The sequence below is a fragment of the Miniopterus natalensis genome, chromosome 3 (assembly GCF_054644295.1).
Source record: "Miniopterus natalensis isolate mMinNat1 chromosome 3, mMinNat1.hap1, whole genome shotgun sequence".
In the NCBI taxonomy this organism is placed as follows: Eukaryota; Metazoa; Chordata; class Mammalia; order Chiroptera; family Miniopteridae; genus Miniopterus; species Miniopterus natalensis.
The window spans coordinates 99,254,052-99,269,888 of record NC_142083.1 but is presented as its reverse complement, the minus strand read 5'-3'; the positions used below and the strand labels follow the sequence as shown (position 1 = coordinate 99,269,888).

The window sequence follows — 15,837 nt, the reverse complement described above, 5'->3', positions numbered from 1 at the left end:
TAGGGGAAAGCATCTAGTCCCTGATCCTAAGTATGATGTTAGCTATAGGCGTTTTGTTGACATTCTTTATCGAGTCAAGGAAATTCCCCTCTACTCCTTGTTTGCTGTGAGTTTTTATCATGAATGGGTGCTGGATTTTGTCAGATGCTTTTTCTGAATCTATTGATATGATTATGTGATTTTTCTTCTCTAGCCTGTTGATATGGTGGATTATATGAATTGATTTTTTTTTTTTTAATTGATTTGAGAGAAAGAGAGAGAGACATTGATCTGTTATTCTACTTATTTATTCATTCATTGGTTGCTCCTTGTAAGTGCCCTGACGGGGGATCAAGCCCATAACCTTCATTTATCAAGACAATGCTCTAACCAGCTGAGCTACCTGACCAGGGTCACATTCATTGATTTTCAAATATTGAACCAGCCTTACATACTTGGAATAAATCCCAAGTATTATACACCACTTGGCTGTGGTGTATAATTCTTTTTTTATATTGTTGGCTTTGGTTTGCCAATATTTTGTTGAGGATTTTTGCATCTGTGTTGATGAGAGATAATTGGTCTTTATTTTTCCCTTCTCATAATGTTTTTGTCTGTTTTGGTATTAGGGAAATGCTGGCCTCATAGAAGAGTTAGGAAGTATTCTCTTCGCTTCTATCTTCTGGAAGAGATTATAGAGAATTGGTATTTCTTCCTTAAGTGTTTGGTAGAAATCATCAGTGAACCATCTGTGCCTTGTGCTTTCTCTTTTGACATGTTATTAATTGTTGTTTCAATTTCTTTAAGAGATATAGACTTATTCAAATAACCAATTCTTATTATATGAGTTTTGATAGACAGTATCTTTCAAGGAATTGGTCTGTTTCATTTAGGTTATCAAATTTGTGGTCATAGAGTTGTTCATAATATCCCTTTATTATCCTTTTAATGTCTATGGAATCAGTAGTGATGACACCTCTTTCATTTCAATTTTTTTTTTAATATATCTTTATTGATTTCAGAGAGAGGAAAGGAGAGGGAGAGAGACAGAAACATCAATGATGAGAGAGTCATTGATCGAGCCCACAACCCGGGCATGTGCCCTGACCGGGAATTGAACCCCAATCGCCTGGATCCTAGGTCAATGCTCAACCACTGAACCACGCCCGGCTGGGCTCATTTCAATTTTATTAATATTGTCCAATAAATAGCTTTTGCTTTTGAATTTTTCTCTATAATTTTTTTGTTTTTATTTTCATTAATTTCCACTCTAATTTTTATTATTTTTCCTCTGCTTGCTTTGGATTTAATTTGCTCTTCTTTTTCTAGTTTAATTGCATGGTAGTCTGAAAGTACACATTTCTGTTCGACTCTTAAATTTTAAAAATAGCTTTAATCTTTATTGTGGAAAGTATTACAGATATCCCCCTTTATTCTCCTCTATTGGCTCCATCCACCCTGCTCCCACCTTCTCCCCAAGCCATCCCTACACTGTCGTTTGTCCATGGGCCATGCGTATATGCATATAAGTTCTTTATTAATCTCATCCCACCCTCCCCTCTTCCCTCTAAAATATGTCAGTCTAATGCATGTTTCAGTGTCTCTGGATCTGTTTTGTTCATCAGTTTATTTTGTTTATTAGATTCCACATATAAGTGAGATCATGTGATGTTTGTCTTTCTCTGACTGGCTTATTTCCCTTAGCATAACACTCTCCATGTCCCTCCATGCAGTCACAAAGAGTAAGAGATCCTTCTTTTTTACAGCTGCATAGTATTCCATGGTGTAGATATACCACAGGTTTTTAATCCATTCATCTACTGATGGGCATTAGGGCTGTTTCCAGATTTTAGCTGTTGTAAATAATGCTGCTGTGAACATAGGGGTGCATATAGTCTTTCTGATTAGTGTTTTGTGCTTCTTAGATTACATTTCTAGAAGTGGGATCACTGGGGCCAATGGCAGATCCTTATTTAATTTTTTGAGGAAACTCCACACTGTTTTCCATAATGGCTGCACCAGTCTGCATTCCCACCAGCAGTGTGCCAGGGTTCCCCTTTCTCCACATCCTTCCCATTTGTTGCTTTGTTGATGGTGGCCATTCTGGCAGGTGTGAGGTGACACCTCATTGTTTTAATTTGCATATCCCTGATGATCAGTGACCTTGAGCATTTTCTCATATGTCTCTTAGCCATCTGTATGTCCACGTTAGAGAAGTGTCTATTCCCATTCTTTGCACATTTTTAATTGGATTTTTTGTCTTCCTCTGGTTGAGTTATATGAGTTCCTTATATATTTTGGATATTAACCATTTATCAGATGTGTTATTGGCAAATATGTTCTCCCCTACAGTGGGCTCCCTTTGCATTTTGTTGATGATTTCTTTTGCTGTGCAGAAGCTTTTTATTTTGATGTGGTCCCACTTGTTTATTTTCTCCTTTGTTTCCCTTGCCCAAGGAGATGACCCAGAATATGGTCTAGCTTAGTGAATGATCTGTGTAAGCTTGAGAAGAATGTATTCTGCTGTTGCTGGATAACGTCATATAAAATGTCGGTTAGATCCAGTCGAATGGTCATGCTACTGTTCAGTTTCACTATGTTCCATCCATTTTCTGCCTGCTCTCTGTCCATTGCTGATCAGGGGCCTTGAAGTCTTCAACTATAACATTGGATTTTTCTATTTCTCCTTGCAGTTCTATCAGTTTGCCTCATGTCTTTTGGTGTTCTGTTCACATTTGAAGTGTGAAAATAGCATCTAATTTAAATATATTCTTTTTAATTAGAGGTGAGGTTGAATTTTACATATGTATACATACGTATAGCAGCTGTTTGTTTTTCATATGCTCTGATTTACCTGTTTGTGTTCTTTTTTAAAAAATGTTCTATGGTAAGGTTGTTTCTAACAGACTGTGGTTGTAGGTCTTCTTTTATTTAATTTCCCTGGAACATGATGAGTCTTCTCCGTCAGCAAGGGAAAGTTTTACCCTCTGGCTTCCATAGCTATCATCTCCTCTTTCCATGTTCTTGTGTTTTTGCCCTTTTTAGATAGACTTTTCATTGATAGGAGTCACCCACAACTTCAGTTATGCTCTCACTATCTTAAACTATTTTAACTCTGCTGTTGTATGTTGTTTCCTTGCTGTCCTTTCTCAGGGTAATGATTAAAAGCACAGGCTGTGGAGCAAATTATCAGGGCTTGAATCCTGGCTCCAGTACTTAGCAGTTGGGTGAACCTGAGCATGTTCTTTAATCCCACTTAGTTTTCTCAGTTATAAAATAGGAACAATAATAATAGTATGCATTTATGGTATTCTTGTAAGAATTAAATGAGTTCATATATGTAAAAACACTTAGAGTAAAGCATGGTATATAGGCAATATCCAATAAATATTAGCTGTTTTTATTGCTGTTATCATCACATCATCTTTATCAACTTTAATAAAAGGCATCTTTATTATCATGCCTTTTTATTCAAGCCTGTTTTCTCCTTATGGCTTTCTGTTCCTATTTCATTTTTTTAAGGGTTTTTGCACCCTATTTCAGAAACCAAACAGGTTTGGTTTTGGGTCCTGCATTAAAAGGTTCAGAGGAATACTCTTCAAGTATAGTCTTTATATTATATTCCTTTATTTTTTCACGGGTTCTGTATGTTGTTTCCTGCTTTCCCCACCCTTCGAGATCAATCTGTTCATGCTCTGCGTCAGCAGAGATAGTGCATGAAGGGCCATTGGGCCCCTTCTTGGCTCACTTAGTGATGACATCTTTCCTTCCTTTCTGCATCTGGAGGGAGGGTTAGTGATGTGGGCATCTCCCACTCAGTTCCTAGGTGACATTCCCCTCTAGCATGTCCTGTCTACTCTAATGGCCTTGTCTCCTCCCTCCACATCCTATTTAACTGATGCAGTGTAAAGTCATCATAATGCCTTGCATGTAGTGCAAACTGGCGTCTTCATGTATATTCTCTTGCAGCAACTACTCTACTTAAAAGCAGTGTTGGTTTTAGACTCATAGAGAACAGACTGACAGCTGTCAGAGGGGAGGGGGCTGGAGGGCTGGGTAAAATAGGTGAAGGGATTAAGAAGAAAAAAACCTCAGGGCGCAGACAACAGTGTGGTGATTACCGGAGGGGAGAGGGGTTGGGGCAGGTGGAAGAGAGCAAACGGGGGGTAAACAGTGACAGAGGGAGACTAGACTTTGGCTGGTGATCAAACAATACAGTATGCAGGTGATGTACTGTAGAACTGTACACTTGAGACCTACATAATTTTACTGACCAATGTAGCCCCAATAAATTCAATTTTTAGAAAAGCAGGCTTGATTTTAAAAACGCCATTCATAAGACTAAAATGACACCTTACAAGGGATTCATGTGAGCATGTCCATAGAAAGTCTCCATGGTAATCATACGTCTCTCTTCCTGCAAGTTTTCAAAATTCTCACTGCTTTTGGACGTGATCAGGTTAAATGATACCTTAAAACACCTTAAAAATAAACCCAAGTGCTGAGAACTCTGCTCGAGAGTAAGGAGCAATGGGATGGCCAAGATCCAGTGACACATATGACGAGCTGAGGCCATCTGTGGGAGGCAGCCTTTTCTGCTTGCTTCAGGTGGGCACATTCTGCAGAAAGGAAGTTCCTCCCGCAGAGGCGCGTGTGCGTCTCTTCACTTTGGAGGACATGCCCCACTGATCTAAGGCGCCACACCTGTCTCTTTCATCTTACTCCCTGTGGCCTGGGACACTGCTGGCCCTCTCAGCTATAGAAAGATGGCCTGGCCAGGGAAAGAGGAAAATGAGCCTCCTCACCCGCAGTGCCTGGCAGGGCACAGGAACAGCCGCCTGATTTTCTGCGTGGGAGATAACCTGCGTCTCTGCACCTGGAGGGGCCCTTAGGAATACAGCGGGCGGACTCGGACGCCTTTGCTCAGGCAGTCTCTCGAGCTAAGATTTCTCAATGCTTCTCATCTACTATCTAGTTAGAAGAAGTGCTGCCCAAGCTCTTTCGGCCTTTGTTTTCAGTGACATCGTTTTACTTCTTTCTCTTGTGCCTTTGTGAGTATTTTAATAAGAAATTGCAAAGCTCCTAGACGGAACCCATTTGAATCAAAAGATAGGTTTTAAGTGCTAAGTATGCTTTCCTTTCTTACTGAATTTATTGGGTTGACATTGGTCAATAAATTATACAGGTTTCAGGTGTGCAATTCTATAGCACATCATCTGTATATTGTATTGTGTGTTCACCACCCAAGTCAAGTCTCCTTCCATCGCCATTTGTCCCCTCTATTCCCTCTTCCACGTCCCCCTACTGTCTTTTTTTATATAACACTTCTATTGAGGCACAATTTACATACCATAAAATTTACCCATTGAAGTGTGCAAATTAGTGGGTTTTAGTAAGCTTCCTAGTTGTGCAACTCTCACCATAATCCAAATCTAGAACATGATCATTAGACTAAATTTAGAGCATTCATCACCCCAGTGAGGTCCTTCATGCCTATTTTCAATTAATCCTTTCCCCATCCACAGCCCCAGCCAGCTGCTCAACAGCTCTCTATGGTTTTGCCTTTTCTGGACGCTTCATACACGTGGACTTATACAATATGTGGAGTGGACTCTTCTGTCTGTCTTTGAGTATGCTTTCTTATAACCATCTTTAAGAACTTTACATGCCCTTCTAGCCTTTCCATGAGGGCTCAGGGTTAAAATTCTCATAGTGAGAGCTTCAGCCAGGCCCTCACTGACCTCAGGGACATTGGGACATTGCAGGGCTCCTCGTGATCTAGGGGCCATGGCGTGAATGGACCTCTCAGACAATTGCTGGGCGAACTACAAGGGCGCATGCATTCAGGGAAGCAAGCAGGCCTCCGGGGAGTCTCCCAGTGTTGGGTTCACATCATCTGACATGAATCCTTGTCTGTCAACCCAGGGATTTATTTGTGCAGAAACTGCTAAATTTCCCTCTATTTACCCATTTATTGTGTGCTCTTTGAAAACTCACTCACTTCTCTGTTGAGAAGTTTTCCTCACTCTCCCAAGTGAAGGAGAGGAGAATGGAGCTGGTACGGGAATGTCAGAGGTAATAGGAATCCCTTGTCTTCCTGTATTTCTACGCTCCTTTCCCTTCCCGCCCTTGCTCATGGACAAGAGTTAGAGTAACAGTCACAGCACAGAGTGCGTAGGAATCTAACGACAACAAAGACCAAATGTTATCAAGTGCTTTCTGTGTGCCCAGAGCTCATGCACCCTCCACAGTGATTTTCTAGGCTTGACATAAAACCAGGCCCATTCTACAGATGTGCAAATGGTAACCTTTGGCCAAGGTTATACAGCTGGTAAATTCACTTTTATTCAGTTGAATCTCAAGCCGCAAAGCTTAATAACTTCAGTAAGGGAGAAGGGATAAATGCTTTTCTGAATCATGCTTTTAGTGTCTTTTTTTTTTAATTGTAAAAACAATTCAGTTCTGCTAAATAAAAATGACCAAAAAGTGTCTGTTTGTTCATACCTCCCTGATACAGCTATTTTGGGTTTCAAAAAAATCTTTCTGCCTTGCCATCTGCTTCCATCTCTTCACATAGTTGCCATAGTGGTACATATTCCTTTTTTTTTTTTGTAAATGAGGTGTTTTTTTAATTGATTTCAGAGAGAGGAAAGGAGAGGGAGGGAGAGAAACATCCATGATGAGAGTCCTTGATCAGGCGTCTCCTGCATGCCCCTGACTGAGGATGGAGCCTGCAACCCGGGCATGTGCCCTGACTGGGAATTGAATGGTGACCTCCAGGTTCTTAGGTCGATGCTCAACCCCTGAGCCACACTAGCAGGGCCATAATTACATTTTTTATTCTTTTTCTTCTATTTTTATCTGTAATTTTTTTCTTTTCTTTTTTCTTTTTTTAATATATATTTATTGATCTCAGAGAGAGGAAAGGAGAGGGAGAGAGAGAGAGAGAGAGAGAGAGAGAGAAACATCAATGAAGAGAGATTCATTGATCGAGCCCGCAACCCGGGCATGTGCCCTGACCGGGAATCTAACCCCGATCGCCTGGATCCTAGGTCGATGCTCAACCGCTGAGCCACGCCCGGCCGGGCTATCATTTTTTTCTTAGAGCATTTTCCTATGTTTTTACTTAGCTTTTGTAACTGTCATTCTAATTGACTGCAAAATATTACATTCATCTTATACGACATCATTTTGACTGCACTCCTGATGTGAGACATGTAAATTATTTCTAAATTTTTGCTGTCGTAGATGGTGCTGCATACTCATGCATAGAGATTATTTTCATGGTAAATTATTTCCTTATGATAAATTCCCAGAAGTAGGATTTCTGACTTAGACTAGAAGCCATTTCTGTTGCTCTATAAGCACAGTGCCAGATGGCTTCCTAAAAGTGCTGTGCCAGACTGACTTCTCGGTCACGCTGCAGAGGTAGGATAACAAGAGTTCCCTCTTTTAATACGTAATGAAATGAGCAATAACAACAATTTTAAGCCTAAAAATTGCCCAGCAATAACTAAGAAAACATTACAACCTGATTCTATACACATTGAAAAGCGGTGGACAGGGAGAGAAACAGAAGATCTGGCATGCTGCATCTCTGACCTGAACCCAGCACCCTGCTGTCCTCCAAAGAGTGGCGCTGAGAGGAAAGGGCTGCACTGACAGGGTCGCAAGAGCTCTTACTGGTGATCACCAGCCTGGGGAAAGAGGACTGCCGGGGTGACTGGGCAGCCGTGCAAAATGTCTAAGAGAAACCCCCAAGCATGAGACCTCCGCATAACTATGCTGAACCTTAGGAGAAGTCGGGGAAACTACCAGGGTTTGTACCCTCCAGAGCTCCGTGCTGGGTTAGGGACAGGCGCTGAGTCCCACAGGAGTGTGGGGCATGTCTCTAGCTGGGGTGGGAGTGGCATGGACTGATAGTTCAAGAAAGCTGGCCATATTTTAGGAAGATAATACAGATCCCAGGTTGCCCTTCTTTTCACCTAATCCCTATAACCTCGGGCTACAGAAGAAAAAGCCATGCACCAATTCTTTAGTTGTGGTCAAGAAAGTACTGGAGATAAACTGGCCCCAGACAATGTTGGGAAAGATGTCAAGAACTTAGCCGATCCCATCAGAGCAACAGTATGGCAATAATGCAGGCAAGAGAGGTGGGGTGGGGGGTGAGTAAGAACCTAAATGAAAGCATGACCTAAGAAACAGAAAATATGCCTGCTGCGAAAATTTTGTGATAAAATGAATTTAATTTTTTTAAAACATTCACAGATGAGCAGTGTGGTACTTGCAAAGGGGTAGATATATAGAGATCAACGGGATAGACTTGAGAGTCCAGAAATAAGCCTCTCATGTTTATGGTAACTCGACTTTCAACAAGGGGACCAAGATAATTAAACAGGAAAAGAGCAACCTTTTCAACAAATGGTGCTGGAACAACTGGATATTTACATGTAAAATAATCAATTTGGACCTCTACTTCACACCATAGTCGAAAATGAACTCAAAATGGGTTACAAACCTAAATTCACAAGTTAAAACTATAAAATTCTTAGAAGAAAACATAGGTGCAAACCTTCATGACCTTGGACAAGGCACCAAAAGCACAAGCAATGAAAGGAAAAAGAGGTAAAGGGGTCTTTATCCAAATTAAAATTTTTTGTGCTCCAAAGCTCAAAATCAAAACAGTGAAAAGACAACCCACAGACATCCGTGAAATTTCTTTTACAAATCATGTATCCTGTAAGGGACTATGTATTTATAATACATAAACAAGTACTACACCTCAATAATGAAAAGACAAATAACCCCATTAAAATATGGACAAAGTAACCAAATAGACATGTCTTCAAAGAAGGTAGAAGAGCAGCCGGCAAGCACAGGACAAGAGGCTCAGCACGATGGCCACCGGGGAACGCGGGTCTGACACAGTCCGATGCCAGCTCAGGGGCGGGATGGAGCGGGAAGGAGCCCTGGCGCCGGGCTGCGGGTGGGGTGGCCCGCGGCTCTGCACAGCTTACTTCACCGGTTCCTCAGCCGCTAACAGAGCCAGCATGCTGTCACCGGAGAACCGACTTTCTCCGTCACTGGTGGGAGCGGGCCTCTCGGGGCGCCGTTGAAACAGGCATTTTCAGAAGCTCCCACGGGAGAGTGAGATGCGGTAAAAGGCTTTATTGCTGGAGTTACATTCCCAGGGTCCAAAGTCCCATGTCCCTTAAGCCAGTCCTGAAAGAGGGGCTGCCGTGGGTTGAGCAAAGCCAGAAGCAGGGCAGTGTCCAGAGTTCCTGTTTTATGCTGCAGCTGGACCCAGGTCAGCCTCAGGCAGATCCAGTCTATTAACCCACTGTGTGGAGGCCACACGGCCCTGGGCCACTGGGCAAATGCAGGGGAGCGAGCCCCTGCAACAGGAGCCCCAAGAGAGCGAGAGGGCCAGGAGCCAAGAGAGAGGGCTCCTTGGTCCAGGAACCTAAATATTCAGGTTTCCTGCCCTTGCAATGGCCACGTCTCTTCTGGCCACTGACTTGGTCTCAGGTGTGACAGGTAAGCATCTTCCCACATCGCCCACACCTTACTGGGCATGTGTCTATTGTCCAGTCCCTTCTCGCAGTGACCGGTGGGGAACAGACTTGGAGAATGTTAACTGCAGCTTCCTGGCAAAGCTGTATAAGCGGCAGGCCTATATTATTTAGCCTTCCCTTTACTCCTTTCCTGTTAAATAATACCCAGATAATTACGACAGTATCGATATGACCTGGCAGTCCCACTCCTAGGTATACGTCTATATGTCCATACAAAAACTTGCACAAACGTTCAGAGAAGTATTATTAGTAAGGACCAAAAAGTGGACACAATCCAATGTTCATCAACTGATGAATAAATAGGTAAAATATAATACATCCATACAATGGAATATTATTCAACAATAAAAGAAATGAAGTGCCGGCCGGGCGTGGCTCAGCGATTGAGCGTCGACTAGGATCCAGGCGATCGGGGTTTGATTCCCGGTCAGGGCACATGCCCGGGTTGCGGGCTTGATCCCCAGTCGGGGGCGTGCAGGAGGCAGCCGATCAATGACTCTCTCATCATTGATGTTTCTCTCTCTCTCTCCTTCTCCCTTCCTCTGTCTGAAGTCAATAAAGATATAAAATAAAATAAAAAGGTGTTGTTCCAGATTATGCAGTTACCAGCAGTGCGTGCGTTTCACCACACTGTGCAGGTCCTGGGAGCTACCCTTTGCAGGTGCCTCCAGCTGAAGTAGTTAACCACCTCAGGTATCACGTGTGAACCCTGGCGTGCTAATGCCCTGTTCTGTTTCTCTTGGTCCAGGAAGCGTCTATGACTTTTATTTCCTCAAGCATGGTAGCGGACATTGGTGCACATGGACGGAGTATATCACCAAAGAAGAGGAAAATATCCCAGCTAAGGCCAAGGTAAAGAGAGGGATTGGCCATGGAACTTTGGTTTCCAAAATGACCCAAATCCTCCAAGGTAAAAGAATTAGCCTCGGTTCTGTGTTAGCATTTTAAAGAGCTTTCTTTAGAAAAAGGTTCAAACATGAGCTGGGGTCCGCCTTCTAAAGCATGAACTTTAAAATCAGGGAGACCCAGATTTCTTACTCAGCCTGCACTGTCTGCCTCAGTTTATTCAACCTCAAAATAACAGGAAAAAAAAAATACTAAAACAACGGTTGCAAGGTTTGGAGACAATATACATGAACATATGGCATATACTATGTGCAGGTCAGTGGTGGTTGCTTTTCTGATTATTACCATTATCAATAATGCTAGGTGGTCATCACTGCACCTCTCAGGTATCTCAGACAGAAAGGATACTTGCCTTTTTTTAAATCCCAGAGAAAGATTTCCTTGTCAGCATTCTCAGCAAAACAGGTTCTGATTAACAGATGATTCCCTGATAATTCCTCCTAATTTCCTTGTGGAATGTTTTTCTAGAGATGCACTTTTATGACTCTGTGTAGTATCTGGTGGATATAATTTATCTTTCTGGGTGATGGCAGATCGTTCAGGCCCTGGGTGGTGGTAGACAGTGGATGGGCAAGTGGGAATATTGTCAAGTCAGACAGCAGGCAGGACCATAGCTGCGTGTGCTGAGTTCAGGGCCCACCCTGGGGTGCTGAGTGTTGTGAAGACCCCCCCAGCACTGAGATCCTAAACGTCAATTCTCCTTAAAGAGCTCAGTCACCTGAACTCCAGGGGGTTCAAATCTTTCTGAATTCATACAGATAGAAGAGTCTCATGCAGAAAATATTTTCAGTTCTGTTGCAAAATTTTCTCCCTTGTCCTTGACAATAAAAAAGCTATGAAACCCAACGTGCTATAAATTCCCAGTCTTGGTAGCAAAATAGGCATCTTGCACCTGGTTCTGCATTCAGCATCACTTACTGGATATGTCTTTGGACGAGTTAGTAGCAATCCTCCAGCTTCAGTTTTTTTCATCTGAAAATTTGAGCTAATTACACACCTGCCTCTGAGGGTTACTAGGAAGACTGCGGGGGGGATAACACAGGCAAAATATCCTTAGCTCAGCACCTACTAATTCTCTACCTCTCCACGGCAATTCCCTTGCCCTGTCTCACCTTCTTCCTTTGATCAAGTTACTTATAAAGAAGCCGAGCCTTTGTGTCCCAGCATGCACAGGCCCCCGTGTTGCACAGACCAAGCTGGCACCATTTTCATAAACCACAGTGTGACGGTGCTCCCTGGAGGTGTGCAGTGCAGTGGCCCCATGTTCACGAGCCCCTTCCAGCCTAGACATATAAGGAGACTTCAACATGAGACATACCTTCCACCCCTCCCTCTGCCCCCATGGAGGGACCAAATGGGGCCAAGTGGCTGATGACAGGGTTTGGGTTCAGAGAGGCAGCTAAGGTAAGGTGTTCTGCCCAAAGTAGGAGGGATTCCAGGAGCCCAAGATGAAGCCCTTAGAGTCCAATTAGGGTCTGAATGCCAGGAAGAGTGTTACAATCCCCATATTGGAAAGGGGTTAAGAGGGGGTGGGCCCGAGAACCAAGAATCTGGATGTTGGGAAAAGAGGTCAGGAGCAAGCGCAGGGAGAAGGGGTTGAGGGTCACACCTCACCCTTCTCAGCCAAGCAGTAGAGGTGGCAGGGAGGCAGACAGGCTGGTTCAAAGCAGCGCTCTCAGAGAGCAGCAGCTACAGACCCATTCTTATTGTAATTAGTGTTTATAATATAGCAGTTCAGTGGTTAACGATATAGACTTTGGAATCAGACAAGCTGGGATTCAAGCTCTGGGCCTCAGCTTCCTTATCTGTGAACCAGGGACAATAACACCCGTCTTTACATACATGAGCTTAATGAACTAGGTGCCGTTAGTACCCCATTTGACAGATTAATAAACCGAGGCCCCTGGAGCTATTAAATACTCACTAGAGGTAATAAGAAGAAGGGATGGAGCTGAATGGATAGTAAGGGTGGAACTGAGTCTTCTGAATGCCAAGACCCAGTGCCAAGGCTCTTCCGTGTCTTTGGGGTGCAGGTCTCAGAACTCATCATCCCCACAATGGAGACAGCCCGGCAGTCCTTCTTCTTGAAAACCTACTTGGACCATGAGGTACCCATGCTGTTCGTGGGACCCACAGGCACCGGCAAATCAGCCATCACCAACAACTTCCTCCTCCGCCTTCCCAAAAATACCTACCTGCCCAACTGCATCAATTTTTCAGCCAGGACCTCAGCCAATCAGACCCAGGATATCATCATGTCCAAGCTGGATCGACGGCGGAAGGGCCTCTTTGGGCCTCCCATAGGGAAGAAGGCAGTGGTGTTTGTGGGTAAGGCATTGGTCTGGATCAGACGCAACCAGGTGCTTCCACTCCGAACTGCACCTCCCTTTGCAGGGCCCTCTACAGTTCCCTTTCTCTCTCAGAGAGAAAATGCTTCTGGTTAATATAACTTAGTATTCCTTCCTTCCTCTTGCCTCTCTTCGTCCCTGTTTCTTCTTCCGTCCCTGTATTGCATCTTTAATTTTGCCTCTTCTTCCATCTCCTTAATCCATTACCAAGTATTTGTTGACCAAGCTCTGTATGCCACCTTTTCAGTAAGCGAGACACGGTCCGGCCTCCGGGCCTGCGCCAGGCTCCCGGTTTCTCCGGGGGTCAAGCTGAGCCCTTGGGCCAGGCAAGGGGACCTTGTGGTGAGACACAGTTCCAAAAGGGGATTGGCCCTCTTGCATCTCCAAAAGCAACACACACTTGTGATAAGACCCCTATTCCATTTTGTGTCAGATAAATATGTTCTCAGTGAATGAAGAACCCAATAGTTGCTAAGGAAATATTTGTGAAATAAGCACATTGGTATTTCCCAGGATTTTACCAGTTTACAAAGCACTTTCTCACTTATCGCTGTTGAGCTTCACAACGCTGTGAGGTTATACACCGTCGTTATCACCTTACTAGTTAGTTTACTGAGGCTCCAGAAGGTTAAATTCCCTGTTCAGAGTCAAACATCTAGAAAATTCTGGAGCTGTGACCCAAACCCAAGATTCTTGGTGCCAAATACATTTTCCACTAGAGTTCTCACTTAGTTACAGTAATGCCCTACTCTTCTCAGTTATTTCATTGTCTTTAAAATTCACATATTGCCCCAAGTGGGTAGCTCAGTTGATTAGAGCATTGTCCTGATACACCAAGGTTGCGGGTTTGATCCCTGGTCAGGGCACATGCAAGAAACAACCAATGATGCATAAATAAGCGGAACAACAAATCCATGTCCCTCTCTCTCTCTCTCTCCCTTTCCCTTTCTCTCTCTCTCTCTCTAAAATCAATAAAAAAAAAAAAAAATTCGTGTATCAATAATGAATATTACATGTATTTATATCCTTGCCAGCTAACATCAGCTCTTTAAAGGAAGGGCTTCTATTTTATTTTTCCTTTATTTTTCTTCCTTTCTTCTTTCTTCCAACCTGTTTTCCCTTCCTATTGTGATGGTATATCCAAAAACAGTTTGGGTGGTAAATACACAATACAATAACAGATGACGTATTATAGAATTATACACCTGAAACCTATGTAATTTTATTAACCAATGTCATCTCAATAAGCCCAATTAAAAAGTAAAACAAATAATTAAAAACAAACAGTTTAAGCTTTGCAGTCAAACAGATCTAGATTCAAATCTCACTTTTTAACCCTATGCTTATTGTGACTTAACTCCCACTACGCTCAGTTCCTCACCTCCAACATAAAGGTAATACTGTCTTCCTTACAAAGTCATTATTTGGATTAGATGAGATAATAAGTGTGATAATAAGTGTTAAACTCCTAAAATGTTAGTTGACACAAACCAGGCATTCAGTCAGTATTTTGTTGGAGAGAAATTAAAAGGCTTCCATTTTAATGAGTGCCTCCTATGTGCAGGGACTGGGCAATGTGCTCCAGGGGAAAGTCAGTTCCTGCCCTCGAGACAGTCACAATCTACACTTGCCATTTTGGTTTTGTTCCCCAAAAGTCCTAGTCCAAAGCCTTGCTCCACAACATTGGAGTTCAACTATTACCTGCTGGTCAAGTTAAATACCCTGTTAGCTGGGATTATGACTGTCTTCCTTACATATCCCCAGAAATTAACAAAATGTCTAGCATACAGTAGACAATCAATATATTTTGTTTGAGGGAATGGGGGAAAATGAAATGCCTGTTGATGCCAATCCATGCATGCTTAAAGTCACGATGGGCAGAACCCAGGAAAGCCTCTTGCTACAGGGTCAAAACCTTCACTGGCTGAGCCCTGCCCAGAGTAGGAGTGGGACAACTGGGCATGGACCCTCCCATGGAGGGAGAATCATCTTTGCCTCCTGTGAGAGCAGAGGATCCCATAAACTTACAGTGTGTGGCCCTGGCTTCTTCCCCAGATGACCTCAACATGCCAGCCAAAGAGGAGTATGGGGCCCAGCCCCCCATTGAGCTCCTGAGGCAGTGGATTGACCATGGTTACTGGTTTGACAAAAAAGACACAAGCAAGCTAGACATCGTGGATCTGCTGCTTGTGACAGCCATGGGACCCCCCGGGGGAGGAAGGAATGACATTACTGGTACGTGAAAGAGAAGTTTATTGCTACTCACCCCCCACCCCTGGGCAGAGCCAGACCACCTTCGGGCACTCTGTCCTGATGGAAGGCGGGGAAAAGTGTGTTGAGACCGTAGCCAAAGTGGTTTGGGCCAGCTCCAGGGAGTGGCAGGAAGACTACATGTCGGAAGTTGTGGTAATAGGATGAGAAGAGGAACAGAGAGTCTCAGATGACCAGGAGTATTCAGGAGTCCAACGTGTTCCAGGAGGGAGGCCGGGTCAGGTGTTCTCGACTAGGGGTGCATGAGAGTTTCACCTTCTGTGTTTGTTATAATTCCTCATATTGCCAAAGAGAAGACAACTAAAAGTGGCCTAAGCAAAGTAATAATAATAAATAATAATGATAGTAAGCTAATAAATAAGATCCCCTTCCCACACCATCTCATCACCTAATAGTTTAGGAGCATATTTGCTTCAGGTGCAACTTGATCCACCCAGGATCCATATTTATATTCTGAAATACATCCTTGCATAAGAATCTTAGTACCATTTCCAGACTTCAGATTCTGTGACTTTCTCAGTGGTAAAAATGGGCAGGGTGATTGTATTTGCTATACCATGTACCTAAGACTACAGACTCAAAGGGATCACTATCAAGACATACACTAGAATAAGTATTGGGCATCAAAGAAAAAGAAAAAATCTTTTAGGCATTTGAGCAAAAAGAGCACGTGACTTATAAGAGAAATAAAGTTAGATTATCTCAAGACTTTTCAACTGCAATGCTTTCTGCCATAAGAAAATAGAATAACGTTTAAG

At 43.2% G+C, this 15,837-nt stretch overlaps 1 protein-coding gene across 1 annotated transcript in view; it reads left to right on the top strand.

The window, feature by feature from the left end:
- DNAH3 (dynein axonemal heavy chain 3) overlaps nucleotides 1-15,837 on the top strand; it is a 147,512-nt gene that overhangs the window by 90,877 nt on the left and 40,798 nt on the right. Inside the window, exons 42-44 of the mRNA XM_087815176.1 lie at nucleotides 10,303-10,406; nucleotides 12,494-12,788; nucleotides 14,864-15,043. Of these exons, the coding sequence (XP_087671302.1) occupies nucleotides 10,303-10,406; nucleotides 12,494-12,788; nucleotides 14,864-15,043 (579 nt within the window). The remainder of the gene's footprint in view (nucleotides 1-10,302; nucleotides 10,407-12,493; nucleotides 12,789-14,863; nucleotides 15,044-15,837) is intronic.